Source organism: Borostomias antarcticus (assembly GCF_949987555.1).
Source record: "Borostomias antarcticus genome assembly, chromosome: 22".
Lineage (NCBI taxonomy): Eukaryota > Metazoa > Chordata > Actinopteri > Stomiiformes > Stomiidae > Borostomias > Borostomias antarcticus.
In genome coordinates, this window is record NC_140255.1 from 11,031,096 (window position 1) to 11,049,672 (window position 18,577).

General features: G+C 49.4%; 1 protein-coding gene across 1 annotated transcript in view; it reads left to right on the forward strand.

Moving 5' to 3' along the window:
* dock1 (dedicator of cytokinesis 1) overlaps positions 1-18,577 on the forward strand; it is a 246,792-nt gene that overhangs the window by 61,718 nt on the left and 166,497 nt on the right. Inside the window, exons 19-25 of the mRNA XM_084456190.1 lie at positions 2,854-2,951; positions 5,182-5,271; positions 6,053-6,153; positions 6,447-6,575; positions 9,030-9,138; positions 11,567-11,637; positions 17,736-17,842. Of these exons, the coding sequence (XP_084312316.1) occupies positions 2,854-2,951; positions 5,182-5,271; positions 6,053-6,153; positions 6,447-6,575; positions 9,030-9,138; positions 11,567-11,637; positions 17,736-17,842 (705 nt within the window). The remainder of the gene's footprint in view (positions 1-2,853; positions 2,952-5,181; positions 5,272-6,052; positions 6,154-6,446; positions 6,576-9,029; positions 9,139-11,566; positions 11,638-17,735; positions 17,843-18,577) is intronic.

An 18,577-nucleotide genomic window follows, 5' to 3' on the forward strand; every position in this document is an offset into this window, starting at 1 on the left:
CATATTACCTACTAGTCTACACATTATTGGTCCAGTTCAGCATGTAGCCTACTAGGTTTGCAACTAGTCTGGTTAAATCTGTGCATTTGAGAAAAGGACATGCACATCTGAAGCCAAATCAGCTTGACCTCTCTCTTTGCTTTGAGGTTAGCTAGCTAGCTGTTTATATGTTACACTACAGATAAAACCTTAGCTATCATAGCCTCAAACCAGCTAGACTTGAGTCCTGCACCCTTCAAACAAGTGAAATGCTGCATTGTACCAATATTGATTAAATCATTATTATTGTTAGATCATTTCATTTAAGAAAACAAACTATTTTTGCTTTGGTGTTACTAGCTGGGGCTACTAACTAACTATTTACTGTACCGATAACGTCAATTAAATTAACATCTAGCTAGTTAGCTAGCACTGGAGTGTTGGGCTATCTTAGTCTCAAGCCAGCGAGCTTTGTTTGAGTCATGCAACTCTTCAGATAAGTAAACTGCTTATCAACAACGATGTTCTAGTTAATGTTGTTCATGAAAGCTTCTCAGCAATAACCTATCGTCCTACTTACTGCACATACAGGCCAGGCTTCTGACCGTTGCACTAGAACAATGCACTATAGTCTTTTTCAAATGGTATCGCGTCCAGCGCCGGTGTGTGTTACGTTCTCAGATGCAGAAGCGACCAAGTGGTGCTGCAGGGGTGTATACCCGCTGACAGAGACACACTACTGGACATTTTCAACTGCCGACTGCATAGTTATATTCTGATCTTTCTATGAATTTGATTTTCATATATTTTTCTATAAAATATAAATACAGTTTGTTTTTCCAGGAAATAATGACAGAGGTCCGGACCACGGTGACCTCATAGCTGGTTACAGCCATGTCTGTCACTCCCTGTCTCCCCTCTCTCTCTCTCTTTTCCGGTCACTCTCATCCCTGGTCTCTCCCCGTCTCCTCTGTGTCTCTCTCCTCATCCCTGGTCTCTCCCCGTCTCCTCTGTGTCTCTCTCCTCATCCCTGGTCTCTCCTCGTCTCCTCTGTGTCTCTCTCCTCATCCCTGGTCTCTCCCCGTCTCCTCTGTCTCTCTCTCCTCATCCATGGTCTCTCCTCGTCTCCTCTGTGTCTCTCTCCTCATCCCTGGTCTCTCCCCGTCATCTCTGTCTCTCTCTCCTCATCCATGGTCTCTCCTCGTCTCCTCTGTGTCTCTCTCCTCATCCCTGGTCTCTCCCGGTCTCTTCTATGTCTCTCTCCTCATCCCTGGTCTCTCCCCGTCTCCTCTGTGTCTCTCTCCTCATCCCTGGTCTCTCCCCGTCATCTCTGTGTCTCTCTCCTCATCCCTGGTCTCTCCTCGTCTCCTCTGTGTCTCTCTCCTCATCCCTGGTCTCTCCCGGTCATCTCTGTGTCTCTCTCCTCATCCCTGGTCTCTCCCCGTCATCTCTGTGTCTCTCTCCTCATCCCTGGTCTCTCCAGAGACACGCCACTGCTGCTCCTGATCATTTATTTTCATTCTGTTTCATTTGTCTTGCTGGGCTGCGAGGCCACAGGTTTAAAAGGCCATGGCTCCCGGGGAGCTGCCCGGTCGTTTAGATAAGGCCCGATGACTGGGCCCTGATAGACTGGGCCCTGATAGACTGGGCCCTGATAGACTGGGCCCTGATAGACTGGGCCCTGATAGACTGGGCCCTGATAGACTGGGCCCGATGACTGGGCCCTGATAGACTGTCAGGCCCCCAGATGATGGGCATCCATCACCGTGTCGCTACGCCTGATTGGCTCCGGTCAAGACAGTGAGGAGGGGCAGGGCGTCCCCATCGCCGGGGGGGCGGGCAGGTAACCAGCCAAGCGCCTGCTGGAAGGCTGGAAGGTGCTTTGCTGTGCCGGGGGGGGAGGGGCAGTAACAGCACAGATGTGATGGTGACAGGGGGCAAGCGCGTGGCAAGGGTGGGGGCGGGGGCACCATGGTAAAATCACTCGCTACCCCAACTGACAAGCCCCAGTCATTCTAATCTTTTCTATTAGTATGCCACTCCAATATTTTCTGCAGGCGCCACTAGGTGTGTGTGTGTGTGTGTGTGTGTGTGTGTGTGTGTGTGTGTGTGTGTGTGTGTGTGTGTGTGTGTGTGTGTGTGTGTGTGTGTGTGTGTCTGTGGCGGGATTCATTGCAAGAGGGATTCACCGCTTCAATGTTTTCCTCTATAAGTGAGAACAGTGGCTACAGCAGAGTCCCTCTCCCAGGCAGAGGAGGCTCCATATTGTTTGGCTGTCCCTTGGCGTGTCATTACGCAGGGAGTGGCTCCTCCCCCTTCTGTCTCTGAGCCTTATTTCCCTGCGTGCCGGTCTGGCTCCTCCAGATTGACCTGATTGATTTGCTCACGTCTGAAAGACGCTCTTCATAAATTGAGATGAGTTAATTCTTCAGGGGCCGACCAATGTGATAATCCCTCAAAGGTTCTTGGCGCTCCTGCCGCCGCTGCCGGGAACATGATTCATCTCATCGCCGCTCCGTCTTATACATAAATTCATTTCCCTTGATTAAATGTAAAGGATCTGAAAAACATTTTTTGCACTTCATTGTGATGTGTGGATTACTTGCACTACTTTGGTAAATTTGGGAGCTGATTGATAAGCCGTCTATGATGCAAGAAATACTGCAATATAAATGATCATCTAAAACATCTTCTTTAAGGTACTTAATTCAACACCCTCCCCCTCACATCCCCGCGGCCATGAGTGAAAGGTACTGGAGTAGAACTGGCATGTCATTGTGGAGTGTATTGAAATGTGTATTGAAATCTCTCTCTCTCTCTCTGTCTCTCTCTCCCTCTTCCTCTCTCTCTCTCTCTCTCTCTCTCTCTCTCTAGTGGACCTGCTGGGTCTCCTGAAGTGGCGTTCCAACACCAGCCTGCTGCAGCAGAACCTGCGACAGCTGATGAAGGTGGATGGGGGTGAGGTCGTCAAGGTGAGAGGACAAAGTTCAGTTCAACGCTGCCAGAGTCACTTTCTGAGGAAGGGCTGTCCTTACTGGTAGAGATGGCGTTTTAGGCGTCTCAGTCCAAACAGCTGTCATCGTTCACCAGTCCACATCCGCGTGAGCGTGTACATTGTGCGTGTTGCAATGGAACGCTAACCGGAGCGGTCTCCTCTGCCTGGCTAATGACAGTTCAGCAAACACAGCCCGGGCAGCAGCTGGTGACGGAGACATTCTAATCAACAGCCCTCAGTGTCTCTCAACGCCAGAGAACACTTTCTTCTTGGCAGCCGCTCCAGAAATGAGTTCACCGCTGGTCGCCGTAGGAGGAACAGGCTGTTCTACGACGGTGTCAACACCTGAGAGCAAAAAACAGAGCAGGCACCAGACAATGTAGCAGTGGAACAGTCCCGCGGTCAAAATTATAGGCGGCCATTAAACCGGACAGTGGGAGGTACACAAATAAATCAGTGACTCTCTCTGTCTCTCTTTCTCTCTCTTTCTCTCTCTCTCTCTCTCTCTCTCTCTCTCTCTCTCTCTCTCTCTCATACTCACACACACAGGTCTCAGATGCTAGGCACACTTTCATTTTTGTGTGTTCAGTAGTAGGCTTTGTGGGATCTGTCAAAGGAGCACCTCAGAGATGCCTCAGCGTCATGTGCTTTAATTGCCAGAGTTGAATCTACTGTTTACTGTAAGTCAACACAATCCAGATTTGACCTCACTTTTAAAACAAGATGTCGGATTGAAGACCAGGATTTACATTTCTGAGCGGTGAAGTGCTCATTCCTCATCATCTGTCTCTCCAAAACCCAAAACCAGTTTGTGTCTCTCGGAACTGGAACCGCAACTGTAAACGTACATCCCTCAAACGCCTCCCTCATCACTGCAATGAAGTCACATGAAATCCGCCCCATATTAGATAAATGGTTGTGATTGGCCCGGTCAAGAACAGACCGGCTGGAAATCTGTCTGAACGGGAGAGTTACCAAACTGATCTGTGGAGAGAAACGTGATCCGGATGGCGATGCCGGTCTAGACCTCGCCCCCCCCCTCTGATGACAGGCTGCCAAAACCATGTCACACCCACTTAACTTCCGACAGCGTCTCTCGAGCCCTGTCTGGTCTTACTGGCCCCTCTGAAAGCCCTGTCTTCAGAATGGATCACGTTTTCCCAGAGAGGGAGCTGGCTTGTACAATTACAACCTGCTGGAGGTTACAATGACATCCAGGAGATGACGGCTGTACTTCACGTCCTGTCTCCCAGAGATGTGTGTTTGTGTTCAGCTTGAGTGACCTTGTGTGGGGCCTTGGTGAGTAGTACTGTATACTCCACGTTTTCAGCTCAGGTGAGAAGAGAGGAAAATCTGTATTTGTCACAAAGCACACTCTATTTTGCACACGTGAAATAGGCGTGTTGATGCGCTCCCACTTTCTTAGCGTCCCTACTCAGCTGGTGGTGACCTCGGAGCTGGATGGCGTCAGCGTAGCCCGTTTTAGCACCAGATTCATTATCAACATGTTTTTGGTTTGCGTTCCTGCCTCTCTGATGGCTAAGGCTTTAAATATTCCTTGTGTGATTGAAATTGGAATAAAAGGCGAAATTGGAATAAAAGGTATCTGCCAGATTGCATTTGGATCAGTTGTTTAGCCTGGCTCCCCCCCCCCCCCCTTTAATTTTCAAAATGCGGGTGTGGAAAAAAGCTTTTGTCTTGAGTGATTTCTCGGTTGGCATTCCAACCAGACCAACTAGCATCCTTTGAATGTGATATCAAATGCTGTGACTGATTAGGGATGAACTAATCACTGAGGACTCCCTCTTTGGCAACACCCATCTTGGAAAATGGCCGCAATGGGAGCATGTTCAGACTGAATAATGAAATGAAATTGCAACTCGGTCTGTCAGGCTATCAATTGTTAGCACGTCTCTTGGATTCCACCCGCTATGCTACTGGATTGCCATTGCTCCATCTGTTTGAGGACTGCTGCTCTCGAATGACAATGTCTGTTATTGCAGACTTCATTTAATCTGTGGCAGTGGATAGCATTTTTTATTCAGAAAGCAAAGTTTTTATTTTCTGCACCTCCAACACAGAAAGCAGTTCACAAAGCTCTTCACAGAAAAGTTTCCTGAAGAGAACAGTCATGAATTTTTAACTGACACATGCCACACTTGTTCTGTGTCTGGTGGTTCTATACCGTGTGTGTCTTGTCATTCTAGTTCCTGCAAGACACCTTGGATGCCCTCTTCAACATCATGATGGAGAACTCTGACAGCGACACGTTTGACACGCTGGTGTTTGATGCCTTGGTAAGGAGGGCTTTCTAAAACGAGCTGTGAATGTTTGATTTATACTGTCGAACTGTTTCAGGGGGAGTATCGGGCTACAGTACCGCTCTGCAATACTTATTTCATGTACTGTATACAATGCTTGTTCATGAGTTCTTCATCGTGCTGTCACAGAGAGGCGTGTACGTACACTAGGGACAGAGTATTTCCTGATCCTCTGACACATTGTTCCTTCTGCCTCAGGCGTGTTGTCAGGAAGGCATGCAAAGAACACGCCTCAATACCTGGAAGGAATGTCGACTATGTGCCAAAGGCGAATCTTAGATTCGAAAACTAAACCTGTTTCTGCTGGTTGTGGTCATAATTCATTTCATGAACAATGCATTACTGCTGCAGTATTGCTCTGCCACTGTTGGTCACATCACAGTCACTGAGTCTGAGCAGCAGATATTGATGGACTGTGAGTTAGATTACATCAGAAAATCTACTTTGAATAGAATCACTAGAATTGCATCGTCTCTCCAATTGTGTGGGTCGGTAAACATCTCATTTTCTAGCCATCTTGACGCTCAGATTAAAATATATCACAATGCCAGCTATATTTTTAGGTCCATAGAGATGTCTGTTATTAAATTACCATCACAATTTCTTTGTAACTGTGGACGTTACTACACTTTTGAGAGAGGTGAATTATCACTTGTGGAAAAGATAGATTAAATTGCCAAATAATTTTCTATCTATCTAACCCAACCCTCTTCTTTTCAAGATACATTTGAATGAACATGTCTCTTTCCTTGGACAGGTGTTCATAATTGGGCTTATAGCTGACAGAAAGTTCCAGCACTTTAACCCTGTCCTTGAAACCTACATCCGCAAACACTTCAGCGCGACCCTGGCCTACATGTGAGTCCTTTTATTACTGTACAGCACTGAGCCCTAATGAGCAGTGAAACGGCTTCTAATGAAAAACGGTTGTAAAAAAGCAGCAATATCATGAGTCAAACCCACGCCAGCTGCACCTGTTACCCTCCATCTGTACTTGACTTAGGCACGCAGCTAAAGCATAAAAAGATTGTCAGGTGTGGGAACTGACTACAGCAGTAAAGGCTGGACAAGTGGGTCCCCAGCTCAGCCATGGAACGTTCTAGATGGCAGTCCATGCTAAGCCAGCGTGTGTGTGTGGTGGTGTTGTCCAGGAAGCTGACTAAGGTACTGAAGAACTACGTGGAGAATGCAGAGAAGCTGACAGACCAGCTGCTGAAAGCCATGAAGGCTCTGGAGTACATCTTCAAGTTCATCGTCCGCTCCAGGGTGCTCTTCAACCAGTAAGCACGCGCACACACACACACACACACACACACACACACACACACACACACACACACACACACACACACACACACACACAGCAGTTGGAATCAACACCTGAGCCATTTCAATACATGCTATTTTGGGAAGATATATTGATTACACTAGTTTCATTCTAGCTACAGTATGTTGTAGTTTGCAGGTCATCATTGGCTGGCAGGACTGGGTGGAAGTAAGGTCATGTGACATATGAGGTCTGATCCAGGGCTGGGTGGAAGTAAGGTCATGTGACATACGAGGCCTGATCCAGGACGGTACACCAGTACACCGCCCTGCCATAAATTCCCATTAACCTGTTTGTTACAAAGAAAGAAATGAAACATTTGACATAAGGGTGCCTGTTATGAAGTTGCCATTATACTTGAAGTAGCCTAAAAATCAATCATCAATAATGGAAATAGATTTTTGTTCCTGTTGTGATGTTATAAAATGTGCTTACTTCCATTATCTTACATCCATTATCTGCCTGAAGACTCCATAGCAAATGCGTTTCCCATTACCCATCAGTAACAGGGCAAACACATTTTCCCATTTGCCCGGGCCCTAAGTACTCTTTTTTGTTCTGTGTTTAAGGGAAATGGTAAAGAAATGTTGTCCAATGTCTCTTCTAAAGATATCTAATTTGCCATTGTTGTTATAGTTGATTACTCTTTGTCTCTTGTCGTTTTTAATCTCTGCGGAACTGAATCTACCGCTGAAGTTTCTGAACCCCGCTGGCTGCGTTCCTCACAACGTACTGTAGGTGGCAGTAGGGAGTAAATAGAGCGTCGACTTGCCGATAAAATGTAGAAGAACACGAAATACGGCAGATGCTGTGGATATCTGTCATTAAGTTCAAAAAACACTTTTAATATAAAAGGTGGGGGCCTCAGAGAAACGGCTTTCATCGTTCTACATCTGCCTTTAGTTCGGTGAGTAACAAACTAATATTGTCTGTAGATGCAGTAATGTAGCCCGAGTGAAAAAAGTCTATGGCGCAGTGAATGGTCCATGGCAGGGCTGTGTGCCGGGGCAGAGCCTGGATCAGTATACCGCCCTGGACCAGGTCTAGTGACATACTGTACTGACCCGGGGGGTTCTGGTAATTGGCCCAGGGGACGTTAAGTGGTACAATGATAGACATGAGCTGTCCGGGGCGCTGAAAAACGACCCCGCTGTTATTGTATGAGATTTCCTCCGACGGCCAGAGAACAACTCGTCCTCCGCCTCACAGCCCGGGATGACCTCACACTGCAGGCCGACCCCGGTGCCCCGCCGCTCTGAACTCAGATGTCCAGCAGGTTCCTCACGGTGAATAAGAGAGGGAGGGAGGGAGGGGGTAGGGGGTGACAGGGTCCTTAGCGCTGACCTATGACATATCAGAGAAGGCTAATCATACAGTCCCCCATCGGGAGGAACAGGCCCGGCCTGCAACCGGGAGAGAGAGAGGGAGAAAGAGAGAGAGATGGAGGGAGGGAGGGAGGGAGAGCTCTTTAGTACCTGCCGTAGACCCCAGGACTGACGCCACAGATCACCGGATCTCTGTAAGCCCTCAACAGCGGCTGACACAGCCCCCATGTAACGCTGGTCGTTTTGGGGGGGGATAACTCCGCACCGCGCCTGCCTCTGTGGATGAAATACTGAGAAATGTGCCGCCGGCTAAACAGTTTTCTACCCCTCCACCACCACCACCAATTCCCCTTAAGCAAATGGAGAAAATAGCTTCTTGTGCTCAATCAATAATAGTCATTTTCTGGATACATTCGGGGGCGTATTTTGTGAGAGGCTGTCTCAGATCATTAGTTTGCCGCCGCCTCAGAGCAGCTTATTTACCGATGCCGGTACTGTGCCGCGTTTTTGGGGGGGAGATTTAGAGACATTTGGAGTGGAATAAAACACCATCTGCATGTTCTGGGGGATTAGAGAGAGAGCCCGGCGCGGGTGCTCCCCCCCCCGCCACGCACTTTGAAACGGACGGCGCCGCTCCCCCCCCGGCGGCGTTCTGATCCCCCCCCCCACGTGGCGGCGCGCTGAGACGGTTTCAGTCTGTTCAGGCAGACTGGGAGATCAGGCAGCGTGTCTCTTAATCTCAGACAGACTGGACAGACGGAGGGCCCGCCACCACCTGCGTCCCAAAATATCCCAGATTGACGGGCTTCTTTCACTACAGCTCTTTTTTTGGTGTGCCAAGTTGTTTGTGTTGATTGTTGAATTAACGGGCTGGTGGCCTGGTGATCTGGTCCTTCTGCCTTGGCTTTAAGCGCTAATTCGCTAAACGGGAGCAGGGACGATCAGCGTATCTTGATCTTGCCGTATTTTGCGTAGAGAACGCACGCGGGGCCCCCTGGGGGCCGCGTCCCAACTGTCGGCCCCTCCGCCTGCAAGCGCGTCTGCCGCTCTAATCACGTCTGTCTGTCCGCTCGCACCTCCAGGCTGTACGAGAACAAAGGCGAGGCCGACTTCATGGAGTCCCTGAGGGACCTCTTCACCTCCTTCAACCACATGATGAGCAGCAGCTCAGAGAGCACGGGCATGGTGAAGGTAGGCCACCCTGGCCCGCATGCCGCTGCTTCACACAAGCGCGCGTGTGCACGTGTTATGCATGTATTTACCTTACCATGAATGCAATTGATATTCTTGTTCGTATTCGACTTATTTTCTCTTCTCGTTCATTGTTTCATCTTCATCATAGAGCGTCTGTTTTATGGTTATCTGGGGTCTTGTATCTGACGTCAAATGATTTCATGTGCTTGCATCATTCTGGTTAAAGAACAATATATGTTATTCATATGTTTTTTTCCTCCACACCCTCTTCCTGAATACTGTATGTTTCTGCTCTTTCTCTCTCTCTTTCTCTCTCTCTCTCTCTCCCTTTCTCTCTCTCTCTTTCTCTCTCTCACACTCTCTTTCTCTCTCTCTCTCTCTTTCTTTCTCTCTCTCTCTCTCTTTCTTTCTCTCTCTCTCTCTCTCTCTCTCTCTGTCTCCATTTGTACGATACTGAGTGTTTGTCTTTCTCTTCCACCTCCTGACTTCTCACTTGTTTTGTGTGTGTTTGTGTGTGTGTGTGTGTTGGGATGTGTGTGTTCTCTGTCTCGTTCTGACCTTGCCTGTCCTGTGCCCCGGGACATCTCTGGCCTTCTCCTCTTTAGCTCCTCCTCAAGGTATTTTCTGACTGCCTCTTTCCCTCCTCTTCCTACCTCCTCTCTCCCTCCACTCCTTCTCCCTGCTCTCTCTCTACCTCTTCTCTATCCCTCCTCTCCTCACTGTTTTCTCTCTCCCTTTCCTCTCTCCCTCCTCTCCTTCTCTCTCTCCTCTCTCTCTTTCCTCTCCTCCCTCTCCTCTCCCTCCTCTCCTCCCTCTCCTCTCCTCCCTCTCCTCTCTCTCCCTTCTCTCCTCCCTGTTCTCTCTCTCCTTTCTCTCTCTCCTCTCTCCCTCTTCTCCTTGCTGTTCTCCCTCCTCTCCTCCCTGTTCTCCTTCTCCCTCCCCTCTCCTCTCTCTCCCTCCTCTCCTCCCTGTCCTCTCTCTCCCTCCTCTCTCCCTGTCCTCTCTCTCCCTCCTCTCTCCCTGTCCTCTCTCTCCCTCTCCTCTCTCTCCCTCCTCTCCTCCCTGTCCTCTCTCTCCCTCCTCTCTCCCTGTCCTCTCTCTCCCTCCTGCCTGTCGGCCTGTAAGCTACTGCTCGAGCGTGTTTGCACTCCGCTGTCCTTCACCCCTAACACTGTCTGCTGCTCCCGCTTTGCTAAATAAACACTCCCAGAAGACCAGCTCACACACAGTCACCACAGGTCAAAGCTACAAGAGAAGCCTCAAGTCAATTAGGAGGCAGTTGCTGTGTAATTGGGCCAGGATATTAGCTGAACTGTCAGTAAATTAAAAAGCGATCTTGGGGAACGGCTTTGAGAGGAAGGGATCTGGCACTGCTGAGCCAGTCTTAGAGGCTCTAATAAACACCTCCGTACGCTACCCAGATGAACATCTGGAACTCTCTGTGACTCCTCGCCACCACCCCACCAGCCCCAGAGCGCTTTGAGTAACAGACTGGATGCCTCGTCTCGAATCACAACACCGGGGGGGTTTAGTAGTACAATAGCACAACCCACCAGGTGTCTGTTTCTGCCATCTCTGCTGGCCGTGATGGGGGAAGCCCTGTGTGGTTTTAAAACGCGATGTTGAGGCTCCAGAAGATGCAGCGGCTTAGATTCTGATTAGAGCCGGGAGCTCCAGCTTGAGATCACAATCAAACAGCGTCTTTGGAGTCTACAGACGCATTCCCGCCTGCGTAGGTCTGGCTGAGTGGGCGTTTAATGAAGATCACCAGCAAAAAAGCTCACTGCTGTATTGTCTAGAAAACAGCATAAGAGCAAGGAAAAAAGGAATGATGTTCAGATTTTAAAAATAAATAAATCAATAAATCAGCCTTATTTTCTCAGCTCTAGCGTCCACAATATTCCTCTTCAGCCACGCAGCATTGATAAGCCGTGTCTGCAGCTCTGACCCTGACCACAGGAAAGAAAGAGGTTGTCGTTAGCTTGAATCGTAGTGTGACTTTGATGTTACTGTGTCTGCTATTGGTGCTTTGTTTATGGAACCGGGAAGTGGGGGGGTGGGGGGGGGTTAGTGAAAACTCTTTGCTAACCCTGAGATTCAATTCAATTCACTAAACTCGCTTTCTAGAATACCCCCCTGAGCTACTGTACTGCAAGAATCAAACGCTGTCATCATGAAACAGAAGCATTACAGCCAATCACATCACACATTTCACACAAAGTGGGCTCTATGTGAATGGATGTCCGCTTAAAATGTTATTTCTCAGTTTGTGTCTTACAAAATCGATGACAAGATTTGATGTAAAATCAAGGCGTAACACTGTTATCAGTTTTCATTGAAGCTTTCAAGTTACTCTTGAAATAAATGTCTTTCTGCAACTAAAGCGACTCTTTTTCTAATCACGGTCTGGTGTTCTTTTGTCAAGGGAGCAGCCCTGAAGTACGTGCCCACCATCGTGAACGATGTCAAACTGGTCTTCGATCCAAAGGAACTCAGGTAAGTTTCTATGTGCTCAGTATTCTCCGAGTACTGTCCTCTGTCATCTGAGAATGAGAAACCGTATACATGGCAATAAACATATCTTGAGTGTTGATGTACAAAAACAAAATGTTGAATTAAAATGGCTATTGCAAAACCACAAATTTGACCTATTGACCTTAAACGCCGTTGCGAGGGATACAAAAGATCCTACTCATCTCCTTTGTGTCATACATGCCTATTTGAAATTATATTTAGTGTCTAGATTGTCTCCCTTCATTTTGAAGTGATTAACTTTATTATTATTATTATTATTTTTACAATGTGTTTATTGGTTTTAGTTTACAATATTTATGTATTTAGGCAATAATCAGGCAAGAAATGTAAACATTAAGCCTACAATACCCCATCCCAATAACGATATAGCCTAACCCCATATTACCCCTCTCCTCAACGGAGGGGCAAAAACAAGCATACGACAAGAACAAAAACAAAACAACAGTAGCGCAACAACAATGAAGAAAAACACATGCATAGGGTAGGTACAACATTATCCAAGAAATAGTACATCACATCAGATCAAGAGGTATTGTTAAGTATCCCCCAGATGGTCACCATACCAATGATCATATAGTTCCCATACCAATACAGAGATCTCATGCATTCCCATCAGTCTTGCAACATACCTGACACATTTACATTGCCTAACAAATGTATAAAGGGGCCCCACACTTTATCATAGGTATTGACTTTCCTTTTAAGTATAAAAGTTATCTTCTCCATAGCACAGCAGTTACTCATTTCCCGGAGCCACTGGCCCACCTCAGGTCTCTGAATATTTTTCCAAGATAAAGCAATAGAGCGTTTCGCTTGGAGTAAGCACATATCTATAAGAGTCTGTTTATCCTTAGACACAGCTAGGGAGGTAGGATACAGCCCGAAGATAAACAGTTTGGGACCAAGAGGCAGCTGAACACCTAACATTTTGTGTATAACTTGTTTGATCTCACACCAGAAAGTCACAATCTCTTTGCAATCCCACATACAGTGCAAAAGTGTACCTTTAGATTGAAAGTGATTAACTTTGAATGGTTAGCGGCGCTAAAAGCTGATTTGGTATTGATGTGTGGCTGCGGTGAGACAAACGCAGTTCATTATCAGAGCTCCGTACCTCTGGGCTGGTTCAGCTCAAATGCTCACTCACACACCGGGGACACTGCTTCAATGGCTCCGCGTTGCCTTGGAAACATGCAGAGTGCTACTCCACAGCAGTGACAGGTGCACTGTTCTGTGTCATGAATACCATTTCCCTGCTACTTTGTTTAACAAGTGACAGGTGACATTACAATGGACATTCCTAATACTGTATTAGGCTTATACAGTGTATGTTTAAAACAAAGAGTGGAGGTAATTTTCTAAGTTTTATATTCACTGTTGTTTGAAGCTTCACTTTGACTTTGAAATCTGGTATTAATCCACTCAGCACATGCCTCTTCATTCATAAGTACCGATGAGGTATGTTTATCAGTCTGTTACCGGCTGTAAACACCTGTGTGTTGGTGGTGTTATGGCTTTAGGACAATGTTCTAGCCCTGCTGAGAGGACATGACATTCTCTGCTCTGGTGGCTTTACTCTTGATTCCCGCATCCCTCTGGAGCTCCGGAAACATCACATTCGCTTTAAAAGAGATGTGATGAAGGATCAGAAGCATATAGGTCAGGGGGGTGGTGGTTTTAAGATTAAGATGTCCATCGCCCATTAGGCCTACTAGGAATGTGAGAGTTTGAAGTTAAAACGGACATGGCGCACGGTGTGACCAGTTCTCTCCCTGCGGACTGACCCGTCCTAATGTGAGCCATTCTGTATAAACAGGAAACATCTCTGTTATGCTGGCTTGTTTATCCTGCTGAGAGGAGGAGGAGGAGGAGGAGGAGGGAGGGAGGGACGAGGGGAAGCCGACTCGAAGGTCTATGGAATTCACCACTGCTCCCTAGCGCTCGGCGCTAGCCCTCTCCTGCTCTCGCTACATCTCCTAGCCAGAGAAGAACCGTTCATCACAATAGTGGGTCCATAGGACTCGTAATAGTGTCTAGTGTTGTCACGATACCAAAATGATGACTTCGATACGATACCTGCCCGAAATATCTCGATACCGATACCGAAACGATACCACGGTGAAAATCTAAAACATAAGGAAAAGTAATGGAATAATAGATGACAGAGCATGGAACCTTAAATTGTTGACTTTTTTTTGTGCTCTGTTCAGTCTTTTTGCATCTTTTGAGTCTTTATCATATTTCCTGTAGCTTTCAAACACAGCTGGAAGGGAAGGCTGCCTCGACTGGGTGGTTTGGGATTGTGCTGGCATCTGTTTGTCTGTGTGGGGAGAAATCAATAAAGTATGCCTATGTTGTTGCAAACTGTGATATAATCAGAAGAACTTGAAAAGCTTATTATTATTATTATTATTAATTAACCCAGGCCTATTGAAGCATTTTTGCTATTCCAAATCATCAGAAGAGATAATGGTCTCACGGTTAACAGTTCTCTCGCTCTAGGAGGTCGGAGCAGGTACAGATTTTTTTTGTCACACGTGCGCTAGGCAGAGAGCTAGGCTTGCAGCCAGGCTGCAGCTAGGCTAGCTAAAAGTCTCATGCTACGGATGAAAATTAGCTTCTCTAGCTATCATCTTGTGTAATAAATGTATTGTGCATTCATACATTCAAACATAAGGTAGGCTAAATATTCTTCGGTTGTATTCAGTACTGGTGTTGCTGCTGTGTGTATCGTATCTTCTATCACATTCGCTAACCTGTCGCTCTTTGAATTGTTTGTGTAAGTCGGCATGTCTGTCTGCAAGATGCTTTGCCAGGTTGGTCGTATTGGCTCCCTTGGTTTGTATAGATTTGTAGCATCGTTTACAGATGGGATTTTTCTAATGTCCGTGGGCTTGCACTCACTGTCGGCTCTGTAAGCAAAATATGCCCGATTTCACTGCGCGCATCAGCTTTATCGACAAGCTGTGGACGGTCGACATTTGTACTGTACTTGTAGCCATCTCAGGTTAGCTACCGTCCTCTCGAACATGCTGCGTGCATATGAGGGGGAAACTGTTGCGCTGCTCGCTGCAGAGTGAGAGAGCGAGGAGAGAGAGAGAGAGAGCGCGCGCACACACACATACTGCCCCGCGACTCGGGGATCTTGGGAGAGAGAAGCAGAGCGCTATAGCCTACAAACAAACACGGCTTCACTGTCGCATGAACGCGACTCAATATATACGGCTCTTATTAAAACACTGTCTTTCTTAAAGTATCGATACTTTAAATTTGGGTATTGTACCGTTTTTGACGACAGAGTATCGCGGTACTTTCCTAGTAGCGATACACCGTGCAACACTAATAGTGTTTCCCCCTCCCCACCAGATCATTCTCTCTCTCTCTCTCTCTCTCTCTCTCTCTCTCTGTTCGGTGGCCGGTCGATTGGTTAGTGTATTTATTTGGCGCTCAGATGAAGAGATTGGGGAGGCAGTGAGCCAGCGAACCAGCCCAGCCTAAAGGTCGAGAGCTGTGCTGCTGTAACAGGCCTGATTAAGTGCCGTGCCCATGGTCCCAGTGATCCGCACCCCCCCCCCCCCCCCCCCTTGTCTCTCCAGAGTGATCCACAGCCCCCCCCGTGTCTCTCCAGAGTGATCCACAGCCCCCCCCCCCCCCCCGTGTCTCTCCAGAGTGATCCACAGCCCCCCCCCCCCCCCGTCTCTCCAGAGTGATCCGCGGCCCCCCCCCCGTCTCTCCAGAGTGATCCGCAGCCCCCCCCCGTCTCTCCAGAGTGATCCGCAGCCCCCCCCCCCCCCCCCCCGTCTCTCCAGAGTGATCCGCAGCCCCCCCCCCCCCCCGTCTCTCCAGAGTTATCCGCAGGCCCCCCCCCTGTCACAGTCGTATTGGGCCTGACGTCTGTCTGTCAGTACCACAAGTTGACCTCCAGGGCTTACACTGACCTCCAGAGCTTACACATCATCTCTGTTCAGGAGAATGGGACAATACCGACATAGCAACCTCCTGTCCTCCATTGAGTTGGGTATTCGGTTGACAAACAGTGAATAGCTGATTGAATTGAACCATATGCATCATGCTATTGCAGATTGGCAGTGTAGTGAAGGTCAGATTTGGTCTCAGTCTGGCGTCACGATGCCTGCCTGACGGACCTTCCACTAGAGAGACACACACACTGACCCCCCCCCCCCCCCACCCTCACACACACACACTCAGGCATCCGAGGTGTGTGTGACTTCTCTGTGACTGGCTCCCTGCCCTCTCCTCAGGGGAGCTTGTGTGTGTGTGTGTGTGTGTGTGTGTGTGTGTGTGTGTGTGAGTGTGAGTGTGAGTGTGAGTGTGAGTGTGAGTGTGAGTGTGAGTGTGAGTGTGAGTGTGTGTGTGTGTGTGTGTGTGTGCGCATTTGTGCTATTGTGCAGGCTAATCGTCCTCTCCCGCTGCTCTGCTACTGTCCCCTGTGTCCTGGGGGGGGACACAGTCAGGAGGACAGTGAGAAGGACACAGTCAGGAGGACAGTGAGGAGGACACAGTCTGTTCACCCACATCCAGCACCTGGGCAGCTGCCATCTGGCGGGCTCTCTCTCCCCTGGCCTCTGCCACAGGCGTGCAGATGTGTGGAGAAGCTTTTGATGTGGGCCAGCAGAGCCCTTCCCCCCCCTATCCTCCCCCCTCCTCTCCTCTCCTGCCGAGGCCTTCCCACCCTACCCCCCCCCCCCCCCCCTCCTCTCCTGCAGAGGCCTTCCCACCATCCCCCCCCTCTCCTCTCCTGCAGAGGCCTTCCCACCCTCCCCCCCCCCTCCTCTCCTGCAGAGGCCTTCCCACCCTCCCCCCCCCCCTCCTCTCCTGCAGAGGCCTTCCCACCATCCCCCCCCCCTCCTCTCCTGCAGAGGCCTTCCCACCCTCCCCCCCCCCTCCTCTCCTGCAGAGGCCTTCCCACCCTCCCCCCCCCCCCCTCCTCTTCTGCAGAGGCCTTCCCACCCTCCCCCCCCTCCTCTCCTGCAGAGGCCTTCCCACCATCCCCCCCCCCCTCCTCTCCTGCAGAGGCCTTCCCACCCTACCCCCCCTCCTCTCCTGCAGAGGCCTTCCCACCCTCCCCCCCCTCCTCTCCTGCAGAGGCCTTCCCACCCTACCCCCCCCCCTCCTCTCCTGCAGAGGCCTTCCCACCCTACCCCCCCCTCCTCTCCTGCAGAGGCCTTCCCACCCTCCCCCCCCTCCTCTCCTGCAGAGGCCTTCCCACCCTACCCCCCCCCTCCTCTCCTGCAGAGGCCGGTCTGAAACCACTCACCTGCACCGCTGTGACATTTTAGCCGCACTTTACCACTTTTTGGTTTTCTCTGCATTCTTCTACTCCGCCCCGCCCCCAGGGCCTTGCCTTTATCTGTGCCGCCGGCACTCGGGCACTCCGCGCCTCTGTGTCCTCCGTGTCCTCCGCGCCTCTGTGTCCTCCGCGCCTCTGTGTCCTCCGCGCCTCCGTGTCCTCCGCACCTCCGTGTCCTCCGCGTCCTCCGTGTCCTCCGCACCTCCGTGTCCTCCGCGTCCTCCGTGTCCTCCCTGTCCTCCGTGTCCTCCCTGTCCTCCGCGTCCTCCCTGTCCTCCCTGTCCTCCGTGTCCTCACACGCCAGTCAGTCGGAGCGAAAGCTTTCACCACCGCTGCAGAAAAAGACAGGGGAGCGGCGTCTCCGGCCGTAAACACGGCGCTGGCAGACGGGGGCGCGCTAATCCCCGCTGTCTCAGAGGCCTTTCATGGCCTGCCAGGGAGCGCTCGCCCTCCTGCCATCCAGCCTCACAGGGACCGGCCAGGAGAGGAGAATGTCCCCATTATGTCGGTGTTTGTCCGTAGATTTGTTATGTCAGTAACCTCACTGGAGGTCCTTCATGTTGGAAACTGCAACATAATGATTTATTTCTTAATCTACAAGGCTATGAGAGGCTGCCAGCGAGCCAAGGCTAAAGCCCCTGACAATGGAGTTAAACGTGGCTTGAGTGAATTGTAGTACTAAAGCAAATCAATTTGTGCAGTCCTGTTTAATCGATCTCTTCCGCTTGTCTTTTCCCCGTCTCCCCAGCAAACTCTTCACAGAGTTCATCCTGAAGGTTCCTCAGGGTCGGCTGGTGAAGCAGAAGCTACACTGCCTGATAGACATCGTCCACAGCGACCTCTTTACGCAACACGGTAAGGCACTCGCCACACACACACGCGCGCTCGCTCGCTTGCTTTCCACATCCCCCAGGGTGCCCTGCTCACGCACACGGTAAAGGTCAGGCCGGAGCTTAGCGGAATCATCCGTGTTATCGCCTCGTGTTACGGAGGCCGACTGTTAATCCCTTGTATCTACGCACTCCACATGTCTGGATCAGGGTGTTGGAGCACGACGCCCTCCCTGCCACGGCTCTCACACTCGCCCTCTCCTTCCGCACAACGCCAATCCTCAAGCACAGCATGTTGAGTGTGTGTGTGTGTGTGTGTGTGTGTGTGGGAGGTTCGCTTTCAAGCACGGCATGTTGAGTGTGTGTGTGTGTGTGTGTGTGTGTGTGAAAGGTATTGCCATGCAGCTCTTAGAGGTGAACCTGTTCACACAAGCGCTGCGGTCCCATGCTAGACAGACAGACAGACCTTCCTTTTTTCTCTTTCTTTCTTTCTTTCTTTCTTTCTTTCTTTCTTTCTTTCTTTCTTTCTTTCTTTCTTTCTTTCTTTCTTTCTTTCTTTCTTTCTTTCTTTCCTTTTTTCTTTCTTTCTTTCTTTCTTTCTTTCTTTCTTTCTTTCTATTTGGCGTTTCAGAAGTTGAAATTACAGAAAGGTTGGAAAGAAATGGACACTAGATAAGGGGGTAGTAGCATAAAAAGAGTAATAACATGGACTATATACATCCATATATACAGTAACTGTGCAGTATAGAGTAGAATAAGA